The 21,147-nt window shown below is 40.9% G+C and overlaps 1 protein-coding gene across 9 annotated transcripts in view; it reads right to left on the reverse strand.

The window, feature by feature from the left end:
* The window catches only part of syngap1b (synaptic Ras GTPase activating protein 1b), a 183,262-nt gene that overhangs the window by 107,633 nt on the left and 54,482 nt on the right, over positions 1–21,147 (reverse strand). For all 9 annotated transcript variants that reach the window (XR_005129590.1, XM_037534099.1, XM_017708749.2 and 6 more), the window contains one exon: positions 12,180–12,285. Coding sequence is in view for 8 of the 9 variants with exons in the window: in XM_037534099.1 (XP_037389996.1) it covers positions 12,180–12,285 (106 nt within the window). In the remaining variant the exon portion in view is untranslated. The remainder of the gene's footprint in view (positions 1–12,179; positions 12,286–21,147) is intronic.

Genomic DNA, 21,147 nt, shown 5'->3' on the forward strand with positions numbered 1-21,147 from the left:
TAATGTACACACACATCCACCCACAATCTAAACCGCTTATCCTTCTGGGTAGCGAGGAGGTGCTGGAGCCTATCCCAGCTGTCATTGGGTGGAAGGCAGGACACACCCTGGACAGATCTGCATAAAGTACAATATCTTCTTGTAATAATAATGTGTTATTAAACATCTTTGGTAAATATACAGACATGCTCAATACAATTACTGGCACCCATTTGATGAATTCCATTCAGATTAGACTCCCATATGATAACAGAAGAATCACCTATAACAAATAAGGGCCCACGTAACTTTAATTAACCAATGAATAAAAGCTTTAATGCTTAAAAGGGCCTCTTCACTTTCCCTGATGCCTTTTCACAAAGGTGAAGACAAGAGAGCCGTCTGAGAGCATCAGAAGTGCTGTTATCTCCACACACAACAATGGTAAAGGGTACAAGGCCGTCTCCAAAGGCCATGACGTCCCTGTTTCAACAGTGTGCAATGTAATTAAGAAGCTTATTGTTCATGGAACTGTGAAGAACCTCCTAGGATGTGGGTCAAAGAGGAAAATCAATGAGAAAAGTCTTTGAAAGTTGGGACAATGGAAAAAACACCACATGTGACATCCAGAGACCTGGATCAGTCCGAAAGGATGGCTTCAACCCATACCATACGCCACACACACTAACCCAAGACGGGCTTCATGGGTAAAAGCTAAGGAAGACTCCATTGCTGAGAGAAAGACGTAAGAAGGCACAACAGATCATTGTCAAAACGTCTCCTGAGGGAGAAGTGGCTTAGAAAATGAATGATAAGAGCGCTCAGTAGCGCTAGAGACAGAAGCAATTCCTCACAGAGAACCTAGCCTACAAGCCCAGGCTTTACACTAAACTTATCAATGACCTGCAGGTGGACATGATCAGTACTCTGGAGAGCTAGCACGCTGATTGGAGCATGAGAGTGAGGCAGGAGTCACATGATCCCCAGGGAGTTCTGGTAAATGGGAGTCTAAAGAGACCTCAGAGCTGAAGGGAGTCGTGACCTTCATCTTCTTGCTGAGTATAATCGGCATCACTTTGAAGGATGTAATTACCTCACAGTGAGATTCAGTACAGCCACCACACGGCAGGGTTCGTTTTAACAACCTCCTCAAAATAAACAATGAGAGAAGATAGATATGAATACAAATTAAAAACAGTTATTGTCTTGAAGATTTAGCAAAAACAGACAGTAAATTTGTACATAAAAGATAGAAAAACATTTTAAGTTTACTGTGTTGATATTTCCTCTTCTACTTGTAGTCAGAAATTAATTTGCCAGAAGTGACACACTGTCTAAATATTTTATATTATATTACGGACACAAACCGTGAACTTGAGTTAAACCCCAAGGTAAAAAATTACTCGAGTAAAAGTAGAAGTTAACTTAAGTAAAAGCACTAAAGTATTTACCTTCAAATGAACTTTAATATAAAGAAAAAGTAGTTTCAGTTTAAGATTAATTTGCAACTGTTTTAATAAAATCCTGCTTTAAACTCAGGATCACAGATGAGCTCCTTTACTATGTTGATCTGTAGGCGTCTGTTCATAAACATAAACCAGCCCAAACTTATTTACTATAAAATGAAATGGTGTTTGTAGAAATTCAGAAAAAAGCCGCGTCAGTCTCGACTGCATATGTGGACATATTTCTATATTGAGCTCTATTTACACAAAGTTAGGTTAGTTCATCATTTATGTTGAACAGACCCTCCCAAAGTTTTACGCTGCTGCGCTGACGTTGAACTGCGTGCTGCACTGGGTCGGTATGACCAACAGGTCAAAACCAGCTCTAAACAAAGTGACCGCTGGGCCCTGATTGGTGCTCTGGCTTTGCGCTTCTTTCGTTTTGACATGTTACGTTTTTATACACACAGAAACCAAAAGGAACGACAGATTTCTCAAAATGTAGTGGAGGAAAAAGTCGGATATTAGACTCAGAAATGTAGTGGAGTGAAAGGAAAAAGTCGCTCAGAAATGGAGAAACTTCAGTACAGATACACCAAAAAATACTAAAGTACAGAAACTAATTACATTTACTCAGTTACTCAGTTACTGTCCACCACTGGTGTTGTAAAAGTTGCACTCCTTCCACTTTTGGCTGAATTGTTGATAAACAGTAGGTGCTGGAAAGTTTCTGTTTTTATTTGAAGGAAATGTAGAAGTTGACTTAAAAAATAATGTTGCTCAAATATTCTTAAAATTACTGAGCAAAAAGCAAGCAGTGTTGGTTTGCTCTTCCCTAAATTTTTTTTTTAATGATAATTAGAATTAGCATTTTTTTCTATAGAATTTTTCAAAGATATTTGATAAAATATGCCACTTCTGTTTCAACTTACCAAACTTTGAACATCCTGGTAGGTCTCACAAAATGATTCTGTGCCATATTGCCCACTTCTAACCCAGAGAAAGTGGAACGTATTAAAAAAGCCTTTTCACTTTACTGAAATACCATCGCGAGTCCAGTGTCTTCAACAACTAGACTACATGTGTAATAGAGAATAACAAAAAAAGCACAGCGCTGTAAGCTTGTAGCTCAAACCATCATGCTTGCTGTTTTAGGACAATATCTGGCTTTCTATTAATGTAACCCTGCCAATTTTATAATTGCTGCTAACCACAAAGAGAATGAATGTGCCAAACTAAAAAGGAACAGCTATTTGATTTTCTACATCAAAGCAAGATGAATAATATTGTGTCATAACAGACTACAGAGAATGAAAAAGTCACACATCCATGCACTGCATGTGAACGCAATCATGGACTCATGATTACATGCAAAATATGTTCATCTCATATAAGCCATTAATAGGTAGGAACACAGAACCATGTTTTAAAAACTTGGTTCCCAAACAAGAACCCAAAAATGTATTTACCAACAGTTTAACTCAAAAAAGCTGGCTTATAAATATGACAAGCAAGCATGCAAGCTATGTTTCAAAGCCTCTTTTGATGAGTGCATCGAAACGCTATCAAACGTCTCTCAAAAAGCCCTACAGGACTGCTTCAAAGTCCTTCACTAAGACTTTAAATACTTGCAGAAGAGGGATTCCACCCCTCAGATTTGGTGGCAGCACAGTCACTGCTAGTTCTGATGTACTGAAACACATTCTTCTGACAGGGGGGTGGGTGGCTCAGGCAGGGCCGGGACCCACAAGCTGCTTCATACATATCATACACTATGACTGATGTACAGTGGAAAATCCTGTATCAGCCATTACTCACTTCTTTGAGTCAATAAACACGTGTGTGAGATGATTTTTCTTGAGTACATATTGCAAAAAAAAAAAAAAAACACTATATGTCTTCACTCACTCATCCAAATCATTGAATTCAGGTGTTCCAGTCACTTCCGTGGCCACAGGTGTATAAAGCCGAGCCCCTAGGCCTGCAGACTGCTTCTACAGACATTAGTGAAAGAATGGGTCACTCTCAGGAGCTCAGAGAATTCCAGCGTGGTACCGTGATCGGACGCCACCTGTGTAACAAGTCCAGTCGTGAAATTTCCTCACTACTAAATATTCCACGATCAACTGTCAGTGGGATTATAAAGTGGAAGCGACTGGGAACGACAGCAACTCAGCCACGAAGTGGTCGGCCATGTAAAATGACAGAGCGGTCAGCGGATGCTGAGGGGCATAGTGCGCAGAGGTCACCGACTTTCTGCAGAGTCAATCACTACAGACCTTCAAACTTCATGTGGCCTTCAGATCAGCTCAAGAACAGCATAGAGAGCTTCATGGAATGGGTTTCCATGGCCAAACAGCTGCATCCAAGCCTTACATCACCAAGCGCAAAGCAAAGCGCTAAATGCAGTGGTGTAAAGCGCCGCCACTGGACTCTAGAGCAGTGGAGACGTGTTCTCTGGAGTGACCAATCACGCTTCTTTGGACAATTTCATGCTCCCAACTTTGTGGGAACAGTTTGGGGACGGCCCCTTCCTGCTCCAACATGACTGCGCACCAGTGGACAAAGCAGGTCCATAAAGACACGGATGAGCCAGTTTGGTGTGGAGGAACTTGACTGGCCTGCACAGAGTCCTGACCTCAACCCCATAGAACCCCTTTGGGATGAATTAGAGCGGAGACTGTGAGCCAGGCCTTCTCGTCCAACATCAGTGTCTGACCTCACAAATGTGCTTCTGCAAGAACGGTCAAAAATTCCTATAAACACATCTAAACCTTGTGTAAAGCCTTGAAAGAGTTGAAGCTGTTATATATAGTTATAGCTGTTAAAGGGTGGGCCGACATCACATTAAACCCTGTGGATTAATAATGGGATGTCACTCAAGTTCTTATGCATGTGAATACTTTTGGCAACGTAGTTTATATTTAATAATATTTATACAATACTATACAATATATACAATACTAAATATAATTTTATTTAATGTCTGTTTGTGCTTATGCATAATGAAAACGTAAAAGCCGAGGATGAGCAAGTGTTGGAGAAACGCTGATATCACTCTGAGAGCTGGAAGATATTTCACCACAAACTGGCAGCTGATTTGAAATTTGTAAAGAAAGAGCATTGACATCTGGATCCATTATAAACATGATAACCATGATAAAGGATCTTATTTGTCTGTGTTCAACAAGTACCTCCTCCATTTTTACAGTCTACTGTACACATTTTCTCTCTTCTAGCTCTTTGGCTTATTTCTCCTCTCTCATCAGATCATCCATCACTTCTGATTGAGCTCCCAACCTAGAAGACCGCTAATAAACGGTAAAATCATGCAGTTTAGGTTTGGCTTCAACTGCCTACATAGATAACTATATAGGAGATAACTCTGAGGAGACTGGATATAAGATGATCCACTTGCATAAGTACGAGGAAGGTCAGAAGAAAATAAGTGACGAAACAGGAGTTTCCAAACACCTAACTTGTAACAACAGTGCAGGACATGATAAATAACCAAAACTATCACCATCAGATAAACAGCATTTAAAGGTTTTAACTCTGATAGAATTTAAGCTCCACTCTTGCGTCAGATCTGAAAACATTCACAGGTGCTTCTGTCCATCCTTCTGTCCATCCTTCCTCCATCCTTCTGTCCATCCTTCCACTGTGAGAAAACAACTCAGCACTATGGGTCTGAAAGGATGTGTAGCTGTCAAGAAACTGTTACTACTAAAAAGAATATAGACAAACAAATATATCAGCAATGAACGCTTTAGCACAAGTTCTGCCTGTGAGACTCATTACTCTGACCAATCACAAGCCTCCACCTGCCTTTAAAATGACTCAACTTACACACCTGCTTTGCTGCTTTTAGATGCTGTCTTTCCCCTCCTCCCTCCCCGCTGCCACCAGTTGGTCCCTGCCCACTTGCCAAGGGGGTAGACTCCGCCTCAATACGGCAGGATCTGCGAGGCTCTACACATTTGAAGACCTGGGCCGACGTTGGGACCCGTGCCGAGGACTTTAACTTACAAAAAATATTATCTATCGAATTATTAAATATTATTAAGATTAAACTGTTTTCTTGTCCTTCTTTCCTTCTGTCTCTGGAGTCCTTCTGGAAGAAACCCTGAAACTGAACATGTGAGATGTGGAGCAAGGTTTTATTGACTGAAGAGTTGTAAAACTTGCAACCAACTTCTAAGACTGAACTTCAGAGGTGTGGAAAAATATCCTTGCAGATTTGTTTAAAAAAAAATGTAAACAAGTCTCCTGAAAAGAATGGAGGCTGTAGTAAAGATAAAAGGGCTGAATGATTAAATGTTTTATGTACTGAAATTATAATCTGAAAGTGTACAATGTACTGTACAAAATACATTATTCCCAGTTTAACACATTTTAACTTTAACCAAATAATGCAGAGCTTGTTAACTGGCAGTCTATCACATTACATTCAGCGTCCAATGTGCTTCTCTTCTTGGCAAAAAAAACATCCCAGAGCGTAATTTAATTAAATAACTGCATTTAAAACACAGAAACTATATTACTCAGAAAAAAACTGCAATTAGAAATGTTGCCTCATATTGTTCAGCCCTACTATATACTCAAAAACATTGATATTACATTCAACTGTTGAGGCTTTTATGTAATTATCTGTTAAAAATATAGTTTTTACTTTCCTCCTAACACTAAAGAACAAATAACTTGTCCTTAATGGTCGTTTATACATCTAAGTAAAATGATGACAATTTAAGTGGAGCGATATACTGGGGATAGGTCTGGTCATTTTGGATATACAGATGTCCAAACATATCTTTTTGTTCCATTTACTTATTTTGAATAAGGCCTGGGCAGTTCATAATAACAGATGAACTATAGCACAGAACTCTACTCAGAACAGTGCAGAAGACTGACGCAGCTGTAGGCCGCACTCCTCGGTGCATTAGGAACGTTCAGTGCATAAACATCATTGACCTGTCAGTCTACTTGGGTGTTAATTAACATTATCATCAACGGCATTAGCAACAAGGTAGGAGTAGCCTAAGTGACATAAAAACACACACACACAAAGTCACACACACATTCACCCATTACACAGACACCCACACAGACTGAAAGACAACATAAACCAGTTGTCCATTAGACAACCTTAATAAATTCATAAATTACTGGGACGTTGAAGACATTCATTATGAATTTGCACGTCCCAGCAAGCTTTCCTTGGCAAGCACGCAAGAAATAGCCATGAGAAATGTGTTATAATGGCATAAATTTCTCCTGTTGCAGACTATAAGTGATATTTTTCAGACTATAAGTAACACGGAGGGGTGACAAGTTAAAGGAAAAACGAACATAAAGCGACTTAGTAAGGTCGAGGCCACCAAGACAGCTTCAATGTGCCTTGTTATAGATTCTCCTGAACTGTACTGAAGGCATGGAACACCAGTATTCCACAATATATTCCCTCACTTGTCGTTTTGATGATGTGGAGGAGAGTCTTATATAACACACCAGTCAGAGGTCTCCCACAGGTTTTCAATTGCATAAGCTTCAGCACATAATTAACATCATTTTCGTACTCATCAAATCATTCAGTGACCTCTCTTGCCCTGTGGATGGAAGGACTGTCAACCTGGAAGAGACTCCAATCAAGACAGTTCTTCCATCATTGGATACCAGAATAAGTTTGTATTGACTTCCAGTGCCCCTTTCTTCAAAACGTGGAGCCAGATCATGCCAGCAGAATACCTTACACAACAAAACAGACCCACTGCCCCCCCTCATGGTAGGGATCAAGCATTCAGGCCCGGACTGTTTTCTTGCCGTACACTAAAATACTGCACTCATGTGGAATATTATGACGGGAGACTGATGGGAGACTGACGGGAGACTCGTCCTTGTAATGAGGGGTTTATGCATTGCAACCCTGGATTGTCCAGTGCAGAAAATGCAACCAACTTCTAAGACTGGACTTTGGAGATGTAGAAAAATATTTCTGCAAAATTTCTTTGGAAAACTGAAACGTTACACAGATACACTTTTTGTAAAGTCTGTTTGCTTTTCCCCCCACAAGTAATGATGACATGGCCAAAATGTTTTTTTTCTTTCTGCAACAATAACTTTTCACCCACTTCAAATAAAGAAATGTCTCTTTTTCTACACACAGTTCTTTTTTCATTGTTTCAGTGTTCAGTTCTCAATTGTTTTACAACAAAAGCCCAACAATTAATACATCTGCAATGACAACAGCCTTTTGCTATTGCTGACGACTTCAAAGGGCTCTCCAACGCCTCTAAAAACCAAGAACTCCCACAAGAGGTTTCACAAGAACTCAGACAACACAGGCTCATGCCCACAAGCAGCGTCTCTGTGTAAAGAGGCAAATCTCCACAGAACAGTCAGCTCAAAACCAAGCCATGACAAAGCAGGTCAACATGTCACCGAATCCCTCCTCACAGGCTGAGAATCCGTCCTCTGACTGCTCACAGTCGTCTAACACAAGCTCCGTAATGTCATTTTCTGCAGTTCAGCCGTCTTCTTTATTCCGACTAGTGGGTCTACATCACTTCTGGACAGTTTTCCAGACACGGATTCAGCTCAGTCTCAAACTACATTACACTGTGGATGAGGATTCTACTCTTAAAGTCTTGTTCAGTCTAGAGGGAGGGCCGGCCTGGGTGCACAAATCCTCCCCTTAGGATGTAAAGCACCAGCACATACAGCCATGAGTAGACGCTGCCTTTCTGCACTGACCATAGGATACCACCATCTGGACCCGGCGAAATGACATTCTAAAAGTAATCATTTTGTGAAAAATCGAATTTCCACAATTTTCCCTCACTCCAAATGAACTGTTCACAGTGGTGGTGACAGGAACCAGACGACTGAAGAGTTAAATGCCTCTAAAAGCAACAGCACAGAAAGTTCCTGCATGAAGTTGTTATGAACGTGAGCCTGAGATGCTGTTTTACAATACTTTTTTTGTTAATGCTTTGGCCTAAAATGTGTTTTTAAAAAAGATCGTGGTATGATCTTATAAGGCAAAACATTTTTTTTTTCAACTTCATCAATATTTTTCCATCATCAGCTTTACGTATAAAACTACATTTTAAGTTACCCTTTATTAATCCCACAACGGGGAAATTCACCTCTGCATTTAATCTGTGCAGTGAAACACCAAATACACACTAGGGGGCAGTGAGCACACTTGCCCGGAGCAGTGGGCAGCCCTATCCACAGCACCCGGGCAGCAGTCGGGGGTTAGGTGCCTTGCTCAGTGGTACTTCAGTCATGTCCTGTCAGCTTGGGGGATCAAACCAACAACCTTCCGTTCCCAAGGCTAGTTCTCTAACCTCCAGCCTACGACTACCATCTCCAGTCCATCACTGCCAAGAAGACACATGTAGGTTCACTGCTGGTTCTGGATACTAAATAAAATGTATATATTTGTGCTGTAGACATGGAGAACCCTGGTTCCACTACTGTAAAGACATCAGTGACTTAGTCAGCAAGTTCCTCTAAGCTCACATCATACCACTCTATGACTTCATTTACATCTCAACAATTGAATTCTGGATACATTTTGAGAAAAAAAAGTACATCTATTAGGTTTTTTCTTCTTCAATTCAAAATCGAAATACCTCATATGGGGCAGCTTTACTAACGTTCAGCATCATTTCAACCTCCATTTTTAACAAAGCAACTCTCGCGATTTACTGAACAGGTGAAAAAACGAAAAAAAAAACAAGCCAAACCGTTTTAGAGAAACAATGATGCCTTATATTTTATGCACACCTTACACTGTCAAACAGCAGGTTTACCTAAATAATGATCTGACACTTTTCTTTTACAAAACAATTAGAAGCACATACTGAAACTGTGGTTCTGTAATCTTCTTAACTTCGTTATTCCTGCACTGTGGCTTCTGTACGTGTGGCAGGAACGTTACTGCTATAGATAACCCCCCTGAGTTAGGTGCTCCCACCAGCACAGTGTTAATACAGAGCACCTTAGTAAATCTGCTGCATATTGTGCTGTTACAGTTCATTTTAAAACATTACGCATCTCTTTTATGAAATTTTGTTAATTAAGGATTATTAAAATGAGGCACACTGTAGCATTTCATACTTAACCATATTATTTTTGTTTAATTTAGTGCAGTGAAACACATCTTAACTATTTTAGTGCAGACATCTTAACTATTTTAGCTTTTAAAAATAGGTCTTAAAAAAAAATCACCTAAAAATCTATTAGAATTTTTTTGTTTACATTAAAATGCTAATAATATAAATCTAACTGCAGAAAAATCTGTTGAGAAGCACAAAAGAATCAGCATAGCTCTCCTGCAGAGGACTTTTATTCTGACATCCTGTCACCCTTTGTTAAGAGGGGCGTCTACCCATGTTGCTGTGCATGGTGCATCGCCCAGAAAAACTCGTTTCATATGCTCACCCAAAGACATCTGCCTGTAATGTGGTCATTAATAATCCTGACCAGTGTACAGAGCATTCAGTTTCAAGGGCCTATAATCATGAAAAGCTGAAATTTCCACTTCATGAATGAGAGTTTCAAAAGTGCTCATTGTCCAGTCCATACAGCGCACATCTGGAATCTAAGGCCCGATTCACACACGCTGTTTCTGCAGATAATCATGCTTTTCATTCCGGTGCCCATGTTAACTGGTCAGGCTTTCACACAGGCTGTGTGTACAAAAAAAAAAATAGAGGTTTAGAAAAGAGATTTTTTCCATGAACCACACACATAACAGCAAAATACACTAAAATAAGCCATGAAATTCAGTGAAAAATAAATGGAAAACCATATATAAGCTTAAAAATGCTATCTTTTTAAATTTAGTTTAATTCATGACGAAATACGAGGTAAACATTCTGTACTGCAGACAGATTTCTTAGTTGATCTACCAGGCTTGAAAATTCTGCCTAATCAGAAGTCAGAATGCTGTCGAGGATAAACAAATATATCGTGTGTGTAAATGATATTTTTATAGAGCAAAGTGACTGATGTGACCATCTATCTGTCTGGAAACAGGAAGGTCTGTGTAACTTTGTTGTATGTATGTATGTATGAATAAGGCCTAGGCTGCAAAAACAGCTTGTTTTGAATGTATTGTCTGTGTGATGTCACAAAAACCATATTCACATATATCTACCTCTTCAGCCAACAGCAGTTTAGCCCCACCCATTTACACTGAAGTTATAAGGAGTGTTTTTTGAATGAGGCACAATACAGGGCAGCCAATCAAAACAAAGCTTGTTTACAATGTACATACACAGCAACTAAACCAGCTGGTGTAAACAGAGGTTGAAAATGTAAAACAAACATGCAAACATTATTAATGAATAGATATGGGCCCCCCACTAAAAACACAAAGTGAGAATCCATTTTAGAGAAACAGTGCTGAATTGTTTACGTCTGCCTGATACCTGATTAATTTAACAAGGTCATTAGAGGTGCTGATACTGATCAAGTACACACTCATCGGCCACTTTATTAGGTACACTAGTAAAAGGTTGGGCCACTTTTTGCCTTCAGAACTGTTTTAATTCTTCATGACAGACTTTCAACAAGGTGTTGGAAACGTTCCTCAGAGACTTTGGTTGGTTATTTAAGTTACTGTTGTCTTTCTATCATCTGGAACCAGTCTGCCCGTTCTCCTCTGACCTCTCACATCAACAAGGCATTGTCATCCACACAACTGACCGCTCACTGGATATTTCCTGTGCGGCATGGTGGCGTGGTTGGTAGCGCTGTTGCCTCACAGCAAGGAGGGCCTGGGTTTGATTCCCCTGCCGGGTGACGGGGGTCCCCTCTGTGTGCATGTTCTCCCTGTGTCTGCGTGGGTTTCCTCCCACAGTCCAAAGACATGCAGTCAGGCCAATTGGACATGCTGAATTGCCCCCTGGTGTGAGTGTCTGTCTCTCTGCCCTGCGATGGACTGGCGACCTGTCCAGGGTGTATCCTGCCTTCCAGCCTAGGACTGCTGGGATAGGCTCCAGCACCCCCTCCCTTCCGGCCTAGGACTGCTGGGATAGGCTCTAGCACCCCCCACCGCGACCCTGACGGAGAAGCGGCTTAGAAAACGGATGGATGGATATTTCCTCTTTTTTGGACCGTTCTCTGTAAGCCCTAGAGATGGCTGTGTGTGAAAATCCCAGTAGATCAGCAGTTTCTGAAATACTCAGACCAGCCCGTCTGGCACCAACAACCACGCCACGCTCAAAGTCACTTAAATCCCCTTTCTTCCCCGTTCTGATGCTCGGTCTGCACTTCAGCAAGTTGTCTTGACCACCTCTACATGCCTAAATGCAGTGAGCTGTGACCGTGTGATTGGCTGATTGGCTATTTGTGTTAACAAGCAAGTGAACAGGTGTATCTAATAAAGTGGCTGGTGAGTGTATTAGATCAGCATTGTAGGGTCTGACACAACTTAACTATAAAAACAGACAAAAGTATAAGTAAAATTTAGGTCTCAAAATGACTGCTACTACTGTTTTAGCTACTGGAAGACTGATAAATTAGAATCCTCACAAACTGTTCCATCAACCGTTATAGGGGAAGACACAAAACCGGTTTTAGATCAGACCAACGGGCGACATTTCCACCCCTACGCAGTGGTTTCTGGCCAGCCGCAGGGGACTCTTGTTAGAGGTGTAAAAGCGTGAGGCGTAGGGGAAGAGTGTTGACAGCCCGTGTGTGTGTGTGTGTGTGAATCAATGTCTCACTCTCTCTCTCACTCACCCATCTCAGGATGGTGCCGCCCTTCCACCGGCACACTGACCGTCCGTCGCAGCAGCTTGTTCCTGTGCGACTCGGAGCGCCGCTCGCGCATCAACAAAGGATGAACCTGTGGGAGAGCAGAGCAACAGGGTCAATACACACCGAAACTGAGCCAATACAGCACAGTGAGTCACACTTCAAGACCCTGTAATGCGGCCTAAACTACTACCCCCAGCTACTACTTCAGAGATAATTGGCCTAACCTTAAATCCTTAAAACTCTGTGCTTTTTCTTTATTAAAAGTTTCCTTAGTTTTACACTGGAGCCACAGGGCTAATCTAGCTAATCTTAGGGGCAGCAATAGGCCGGAGGTTAAGGAACCAGCCCTGTGACCGGAAGGTCGATGGCTCGATCCTCTGAGTAAGGCACTCAACCCCCAAATGCTCCCCGGACGCTGCGAATTGGGCTGCCCACTGCTCCGGGCAAGTGTGCTCACTGCCCCTCCAGTGTGCGTCTTCACTAGTGTGTATGTGATGTTTCACTGCACGGATGGGTTAGATGGCAGAGGTGAAATTTCCCCATTGTAGGACTAATAAGGGTCAAGGTCAGTCTTGATCTAAAACAAGTAATGGAAGCTTATACTTCACCAATTAGCATCAGCACTGCATGCCTAAATATAAATGAACTTGTCTCAGAACAAATCATGTTGTTAAGCAAGTTGAGGACAAAGGACAAAGGGGCAGATAGGTCAGACTTCTTCTGGCTGCTACTGCCAGCTACATAGAACAGCAAGACTGGTCACCAGCATAACCAGCATATATTGTATTTTGAAGGCTGCTATGCTGGTCACCACCAAAACTAGCAAATGTTGTTTTTTGGAGGCTGATATGCTGGTCAACCAGTATGACCATGCTGGGTTACCATCTAAAACAAATAAACTATTTTATCTATTTTTATCTATTTTGGATTAAAATACTAATAATGTAAATGCAGGTGCAGCTCTCCTGCACAGGGCTTTTTTTTGTTTTGAAATGGTCAGAGACGTAACTCATCGAGTGAGTCAAGCCAAAAAAACTGGGGTTTTCAGTAATTATAGCAACAGCACCCTGAAAGTCAGCTATAAGTGCCTGTAGGAAATGAAGAAGTATAAAAGTTTTATCGTTTTACAACTCATCTGAACTACTGATAATCTTAAGCTATGTGAAATACTATGGAAAACCCGGATTATGTATTTTTATCAGTGGTGGACGAAGTACACAAATCATGTACTTGAGTTAAAGTAGAGACCCCCAAGGTAAAATATCACTCCAGTAAAAGTAGAAGTTCCTCCCTTTAGACCTCCACTTGAGTAAAAGTACTAAAGTATTTCCCTTCAAATGTACTTAAGTATAAAGTAAAAGTACTAAAAGAGTAATTCTGGCTCTGATCTGGTCCTGTTATCATTTTTATAACCAGACTGGCTTCATGAACTCATTTCAGGTGAAAGTCCTCCAGCGTCTCTCTTGGTAAACCAGTCTTTTAATAGAACGTCATTAATTAGTGACGCTGACGTCTATTAAAATGATCAGAAGCACAAAACACTGAAGGTAAACAGTTTCCATCAGGGAGAACCGAGTGGCTCTGAAATCACTTTTTACACACAAGCAAAGTTTCAGTTTCAGATTTATTTACAACTTAGTTCCAAGTTTAAGTTGAATAAAAACCAGCTTTAAACTCAGGATCACAGATGAGCTCCTTTACTATGTTGATCTGTAGGCGTCTGTTCATAAACATAAACCAGCCCAAACTCATTTACTATAAAATGAAATGGTGTTTGTAGAAATTCAGAAAAAAAGCTGCGTCAGTCTCGACTGCATGGCTTTGTGCTTCTTTCGTTTTGACATGTTACGTTTTTATACACAGAGAAACCAAAAGGAACGACAGATTTCTCAAAACGTAGGAGGAAAAAGTCGGATATTAGACTCTGAAATGTAGTGGAGTGAAAGGAAAAAGTCGCCCAGAATGGAAAAACTTCAGTACAGATACACAAAAAAATACTAAAGTACAGAAACTAATTACATTTACTCAGTTACTTAGTTACTCAGTTACTGTCCCCCACTGATTTTTATTTTCTATACTGCAGCTTTACAGTTCATCATTCAGTAGACATTTGTACTTAAGGGCAAAGCTCTGAACATTATTCGCCGGTTAGCATCTCCTGAGCTGGTTGTTACTTATTAAGTAACATTCATACATTATGGCATGTTTACAGTGTTTTCTGGAATTCTTCATATACTCAAAATTTGAGACTGCAAATATGTAGGCATTAATGGAATTTAATTTGCTTCATCAAGCCAGTCTGCAGCAAAAGTGATCCTTCTTCATGAAGTCTCTAGGGTGCGCATTATTGAGTGAGCTTGTTCTAAGGAAGGGGAAACAGAGAGACTGAGCAAAAATCTGATTATGTTTCGTGAATCACTTCGGAGTCTTTCACGAGAGAATCTGGATGCATGCAAGAATCAAGTGTTTTTCCTATCCCTAGTGGCCATACTAGCCTTGTATATAACTTCGGACACAAAGCATGTCTTGTCTGCTTGACTGCATTTAGGTTAAGGGGAAAATGTGTAAATCTGATTAGTCCTGTGTGAGGCTGTCGCTTGAAGGCTTACTATCCTACAATCCATTAACTTCTAAGAATCAGTCAGTATGTAAAGCCCTTAAAGCTTAAAGGGTTAACATGTCCTGAAACTGCAGACCGCTAATAGAAACCAAATTCCCACTGGGGGGCAGTGAGGATTCCTTGAAATAATGAAACACGCAAGTGTGTTTTTGGTGGGAGAGTAGGAAAATAATTGCGGGCTTGTGTGTGTAATATAGTGTTTATTTAAGGCTCTGTACAGGGTTGGATCCCAGGGGAGAAGAGCACACGGTAGCCCATCCTGAGAGAGAGAGAGAGAGAGAGAGAGAGAGAGAGAGAGAGAGAGACAGTGAGATAGAGAAAGTGCCTTATTCATCACACTTCAGCCTCCCATAGCACAAACAATGGGGAAATAAAGCAGCACAGGTTTCGCTTCCAAATTGCCAGGAGGCGATGTAACGATGTGGGTGGCGCTCCTCTGTTCTGGCTGCTATCTTAAGGCAGATAGGATCAGGCTATAGAGACTGGAGAAAGTGGAGAGAGTGGAGAGAAGGGAAAGAGGTGATAAATGAGGCGGGCAGAAGCGGGTCAAGCACCGAATCCCAACGGAGAGCGCTTCAAATGCTCCCTGTCACCTGCACTCACAGCCCGCTGTGTTACCACAGAGGGTATTACTGCCCATGATCACAGGACTGAGCTGGTAGTTGCTGTGTAAACGAACCATATACACAGGTAATCAAAAGTCTGGGAACACCTCATCTTTGGCGCTTCTCTGAGCAATGTATGATTTTCACAGACACTGCAAAAGACACACAAAAGTATTTGGACACCTAAACGTCCACGTGATCTTCTTGGACATTAATATAGTGTTGGCCTTCCCTTGGCAGCAATAACAGCCTCCACTCTTTTAGGAAGGCTATCCACAAGGCTTTTGAGTGCGACTGTGGGACTTTCTGCACATGAAGTGTGAAGTATGCGTCTATTCATGTGTTTGCTATCCAGAAATATAGTTTGTGACTCCAGCCAAATAAAAATCTACAACTTTTCAGCTTTTTTACATATGAAATAAATGCACTAGCAGCATTAAGACATCACAGAAAAGGTAGATTAAATGGTACAAATAGCTGCTTTGACATGAGCAGCAAAGGTACTGCTTAATATGCAGTTGCTGGCCATTGGTCCGCCAAAAGGGAGCGCTATAAACAAGTAGGTTTCCTTCACTTATTGACAGTAATATTGCAGCTTGTGTGAATCTGTATACCACAATTTGTTCAGCACGTTTGTTCGTACCTTTGTAATAAGTAATATTGTATCACATCGACAAGTACTGAAGACACAGCTTACCATGGTATTGAGTTCACTAGTAAACTGCATTCGAGACAACAAGAACAATTTGAGGTCAAACAGCCATATAACTATTTGGCTTACTTGCTTGTTAGCCATAACTCTTTTTATACACTCACCAGCCAATTGTTCAATTGCTTGTTAACACAAATAGCTCATCAGCCAATCACACGGCCATAGCTCACTGCATTTAGGCATGTAGAGGTGGTCAAGACAACTTGCTGAAGTGCAGACCGAGCATCAGAACGGGGAAGAAAGGGGATTTAAGGGACTTTGAACGTGGCGTGGTTGTTGGTGCCAGACGAGCTGGTCTGAGTATTTCAGAAACTGCTGATCTACTGGGATTTTCACACACAACCATCTCTAGGGTTCACAGAGAACGGTCCGAAAAAGAGGAAATATCCAGTGAGCGGTCAGTTGTGTGGATGAAAATGCCTTGTTGATGTGAGAGGTCAGAGGAGAATGGGCAGACTGGTTCCAGGTGATAGAAAGACAACAGGAACTCAAATAACCAACCAAAATCTCTGAGGAACGTTTCCAACACCTTGTTGAAAGTCTGCCATGAAGAATTAAGGCAGTTCTGAAGGCAAAAGGGGCTCCAACCTTTAACTAGCAACCTAATAAAGGGGCCGGTGAGCGTATATTTAATGCTAGTCTGTGAGTTCAGACCATGCCTTCAACAAGTGGTGGTAGTATAAGGGAGAATTGATTGAGGGAGGGGGCAGAACACTGAGAACTTGGGCTGGAGTTCTGGGAAGCTTCTACCTGAAGCTAGAAGGCCAGATCCCCTCTCATAGCTGTAGTAGGACCGATGCAGGACTGAGGAACCGGGTGGTGGTGGGGATTGCGAACACTTCGTCATGGCAGTGAATTTATAGGACTTTGGATTGAAAGAAGGGGTTTCAGCCACACTCCTCCCTTCACTTCAGTTATACCATAACTACATTTAAATGAGATGTGATAGATTAGTGACAGCAAATCTGTTGTTAGCAACCTTGCTAGATTTGAGTGCTTGCAAACTCAGCCAAACTACCTGGTCATCGTTTTCAGTGTGGTCAGAAAAACTGTGATATTTAATGTCTTGCTTATGTAGCCTCTATTTTTCAGAAAGTGCATCCAGAGACTTTATAAATGAGGAGAACAGTCACTGGTTAAAATATAAATGGGAACACTCACAGCGTTCGAGATAGCGTCTGTACGCATAGAAAGTCCTGCCCTTCGATAAAAAATCAGCTTGCTGCTTACATTGCAAGCAGAGAAAGGTCGACGATATTGTGGCATTAGCTGGGAAAGGCTCCCCCTCGTTGTGGAGATGTGTGCGAGCAGAGTAGCCAGTACAACCCCCAAAAATACAGGTTTTTTGTGCGCCATTGAGCCAAACACTACAAACCACATCAGATTTACCGCTGGTTTCAAATGTGTTTTTAAACAGTAATTTGACCTTTAGTTTTGAGTATTTTGGTCTAACCAAAATGATTAAAGAGATGGGAGCCTGGTCCTGTATGGCTGGAAATAATCTGGTGGATCTACAGCGTACTGTTTATTTTTATTGTCCACTCCACATTCTTGAAAATATAGGTACCAAAAGATTCCCACTTTTGATTCCCTCAACAATCTTTCAGTGATTAGTTTTTCCAAGAACTGATTTTCTAAATGAGTTCTAGGAAGAAACTTAAATTGGCCTATTAGACATGAGTAACTGACCAAAAAGAATTATTTATACGAAAAGCTACAAACTTTGTTCATTTCATAGCTGGAAGAATGACGAAGCAAATTCTATAAGTTGTAGCTCACGACACAGTCTGTTATTCCTACTCTTTTAAAAGTGAACCCTGGTCACATCCACTAAAATGTAATTAGGATGGTTTTATTCACTTAAGGCAAAGCGCTGCAGTTTGATGCTCTGATACTCAGCAGGCTGAGAATATATATATTGCCGTTTGCAATGAAATTGCGAAATGGGTCTCTCAATAAAAAATGCATTACACACAATAAAAACTTCATGAGTTGTGGGCACGAAGAACCTATGTTCCCTTATCTGCTCAACTGCCCTTTTATATCGCCAATTATCCACCAAGAGGCCTCACTCAGAGACAATATATTTTTAATGTTATGCTCTGAGATGTCTGTTTACAAGGTGTCAGTTTGCATAGTGTGAGATTTAATTATCTTATAATCTTGGTTTGGGCAAAATGAATACAAGCAACACCGCAGTGATTCCAAGTAACTATAATCCTGACACACAAATGTTGTTGGCCAAGATAAGACACAGCTTCTAAAGGAACAGGAAAAAGCTCATTTACTGTCTTACTTTAATGTAGATATTGGACTTGGCAATGGTGGAAATGAGGGACACAAAGCAGTCCGACATCATGCATGTGGGAGAATTCTGCATCACGTATTTAAAGACCTCATACTGTCATTTAATACACTGGACTACATATTACACTGCAGCAAATGAGAAGCATCAAACCATTGAGCAACTCTAGGCGGTCTCTTCAGGCAGGTTCCACAGGGGTGTAGACACCTACATCTACATTGTAAGAGAGTTTCCCCCAATTCCCAGCCGTTAGCTAGCTCTCCGCTATCACACAATGTTACCAACCTGGGAAGATGGAGGCTAGCACATGCTTCCTCCGAGTCACATGAAGCGTCTTTTCAAACTGCCGCTAATGTGACATCATTGCAGCTCTACACGCTTGGAGGAGAACACTAACTGCCAATTGAACTCCAATATCATTTCAGAGATGCCTGTGTTGTCTAGTATCACACTAGTGAAATAAATGGCCATCTCAAGAGTCATGTCTTTATTGATTCCTGGCCACGGATGGGAGTGGCACCACCAAAGATATCACCAAGGGCCAATGCTTAGATGGTGACGAGGGAACCTGGAAAGACCAACTTGTAACTTGTAAAGCCACAGACCTGAACAGTTGTGACACGTTGTTGTAAAATGCAGTGGGGCAGTGTCTAAACAAGGGTCAGTGCACATGCAGACCACACTTCAAATCCTACAATGAAAGTGTTGCCATTCGAGTGGTGCCACTGCAGGATGGATAAAATGGGTAGCATGAGTAGGATGGCCCTCCTTCTCCTCCCATTACTCAACATAATTTTAGCCAATGTGTTTATCTGCTGGCTGACGTAACAGAAGTGGCAGTTAGTGCCCCGAATTGGCAGTTAGCAGTTAGCATGTGGTGACCTAACTAGCGGGTGGGATTAGACACAGCTAAATTGGGGAGAAAATTGGGTAAAAAAATAGTCACAATTAGTAGTGACCGGAGCCCGTTTGAGAAGTCTGAATTTTCAGCTTTCATCACTTTTTTTTTTACAAACAGGTGCAATGACGGCAGAGATTATGCTACTTAATAAGAAGAGTATTACTCATTTTTCTCTCTCTGTAAGGTCAAAAGTGTAATGTCTTCTTCAGTGATTCTTCTATTTAGGCCAGCTGGCTCTCCTGTAAACTGCTGTAGAAATACCTGCAGTTTTTCAGCTTACTGACACAAAAAGTTGTTCTTGAAGCACCACATTCCCAATTCTAAGAAATTCTAGTTTCTTGATGTTCTGGCCAACACTTGTGAAGAATATATAGTTCCTAGTTTGGCTGAATGCTTGACCTGCATTTCGTGAAGGAATTATAGACTGTCTTGTCTTTTCTTTGCTTATCTGAGCAAATTTTCTAACATTTTATTCACCTTAACAATAATGAATGACATGCCTGCTTCTATACTACCTATATTTATATCCGTCATCCAACAACGGCTGTTACAAACTGTGATTATATGGTTACATAAACATTATGTAATGGACCACTAAGTATAGGTAAACATGAAAAACCTGGTTTTGAGAAGATGCACACAAGCTTTTGGTGCTATATGCTGGTTGATGTATTACAGTATTGAGTACAGATGCGTTACTGAAAAGGAGAAATGCCATGACTAGATATGTGTTGGATGGTTTCTAACAGCTGGAAAAAAAAATGTTTCTCCTTCAGAGATTCAGCCTGAACCATATTTTTATACACCATGAATCCTTTGCTGATGCTCTGGTACTGCATTTAACATAATTTTCTGAAGGACAGCCATTGTGTACTTTGTCAGATTCAATCCTACTTGGTGCCTCTTGAAGCTTTTTCCATGAAACTCACAAGAAAAGGACAGAAATAAATAGACATCGGTGCAGAATGAAAACTCGAACTATTTCCCACAAGTAAAATCATTCTAGCTGTCCAACATTATGATGAAGAAGAAGCAGCAGATGAAGAAGAAGATCCTGAAAACGAATATTACATGCTGGCTTTGTCAAAACCAATATAAAATTGCACAGCTGAGCCACTTGGCCACATTATGACAGAGCCAAAAAATCTCCAGTAAGCATCAGAAATGTTTGATGTAAGTTTGCAAGTCCTCTATTCAGAAGAAGCCATCTGTGCTGGTCTGGAGGCAGATGTTGTGACCCAGATGTCCAGTGTCCTCAGGCCCCACACCCACACTGACCCTCCACACACTGAAGTGGAAAAAATCCACTTTAAGGCGTTTAAAGGCAGAATGTTACCTATAATTATACTCGTCAATAATACGTTTTTTAAGTTCTTAAAAATGATGGACCTTCTGACGGCCCCAGACTTCCTTTCCACACCCCTGTAAAATAATATTGTTGTTAATGAATAATAGACTTGACAAACTACAAAGCAGTTTAGGGCTTGTTGCATTCTAAGGTATATTTCTCAGGAACGTTATGGAAAGGAGTGCAAACTGGCTGTTATTCCCTGGTTTAACACGTATGTAATAAAGCTTTGGACCAGCTGGTTTTTAAGAGGTTAACAAATGTGATTCTTTGGGGACAGGCTTGGAGACAGTTTTTTTAAAAGGTATGCAATCAAATTTTGGCTTCTAGACTGAAAAAAACCCACAAAAAGAAACAATATTTCAAAGTTTTGAGATTTGATATGACCAAAAAGACAGAAATCTGCCAACTTAGAATTAGTATTGCAAATGATGCTAAATAAGCCATTTTTTAAAACAA

Source organism: Pygocentrus nattereri, chromosome 24 (genome assembly GCF_015220715.1).
Source record: "Pygocentrus nattereri isolate fPygNat1 chromosome 24, fPygNat1.pri, whole genome shotgun sequence".
In the NCBI taxonomy this organism is placed as follows: domain Eukaryota; kingdom Metazoa; phylum Chordata; class Actinopteri; order Characiformes; family Serrasalmidae; genus Pygocentrus; species Pygocentrus nattereri.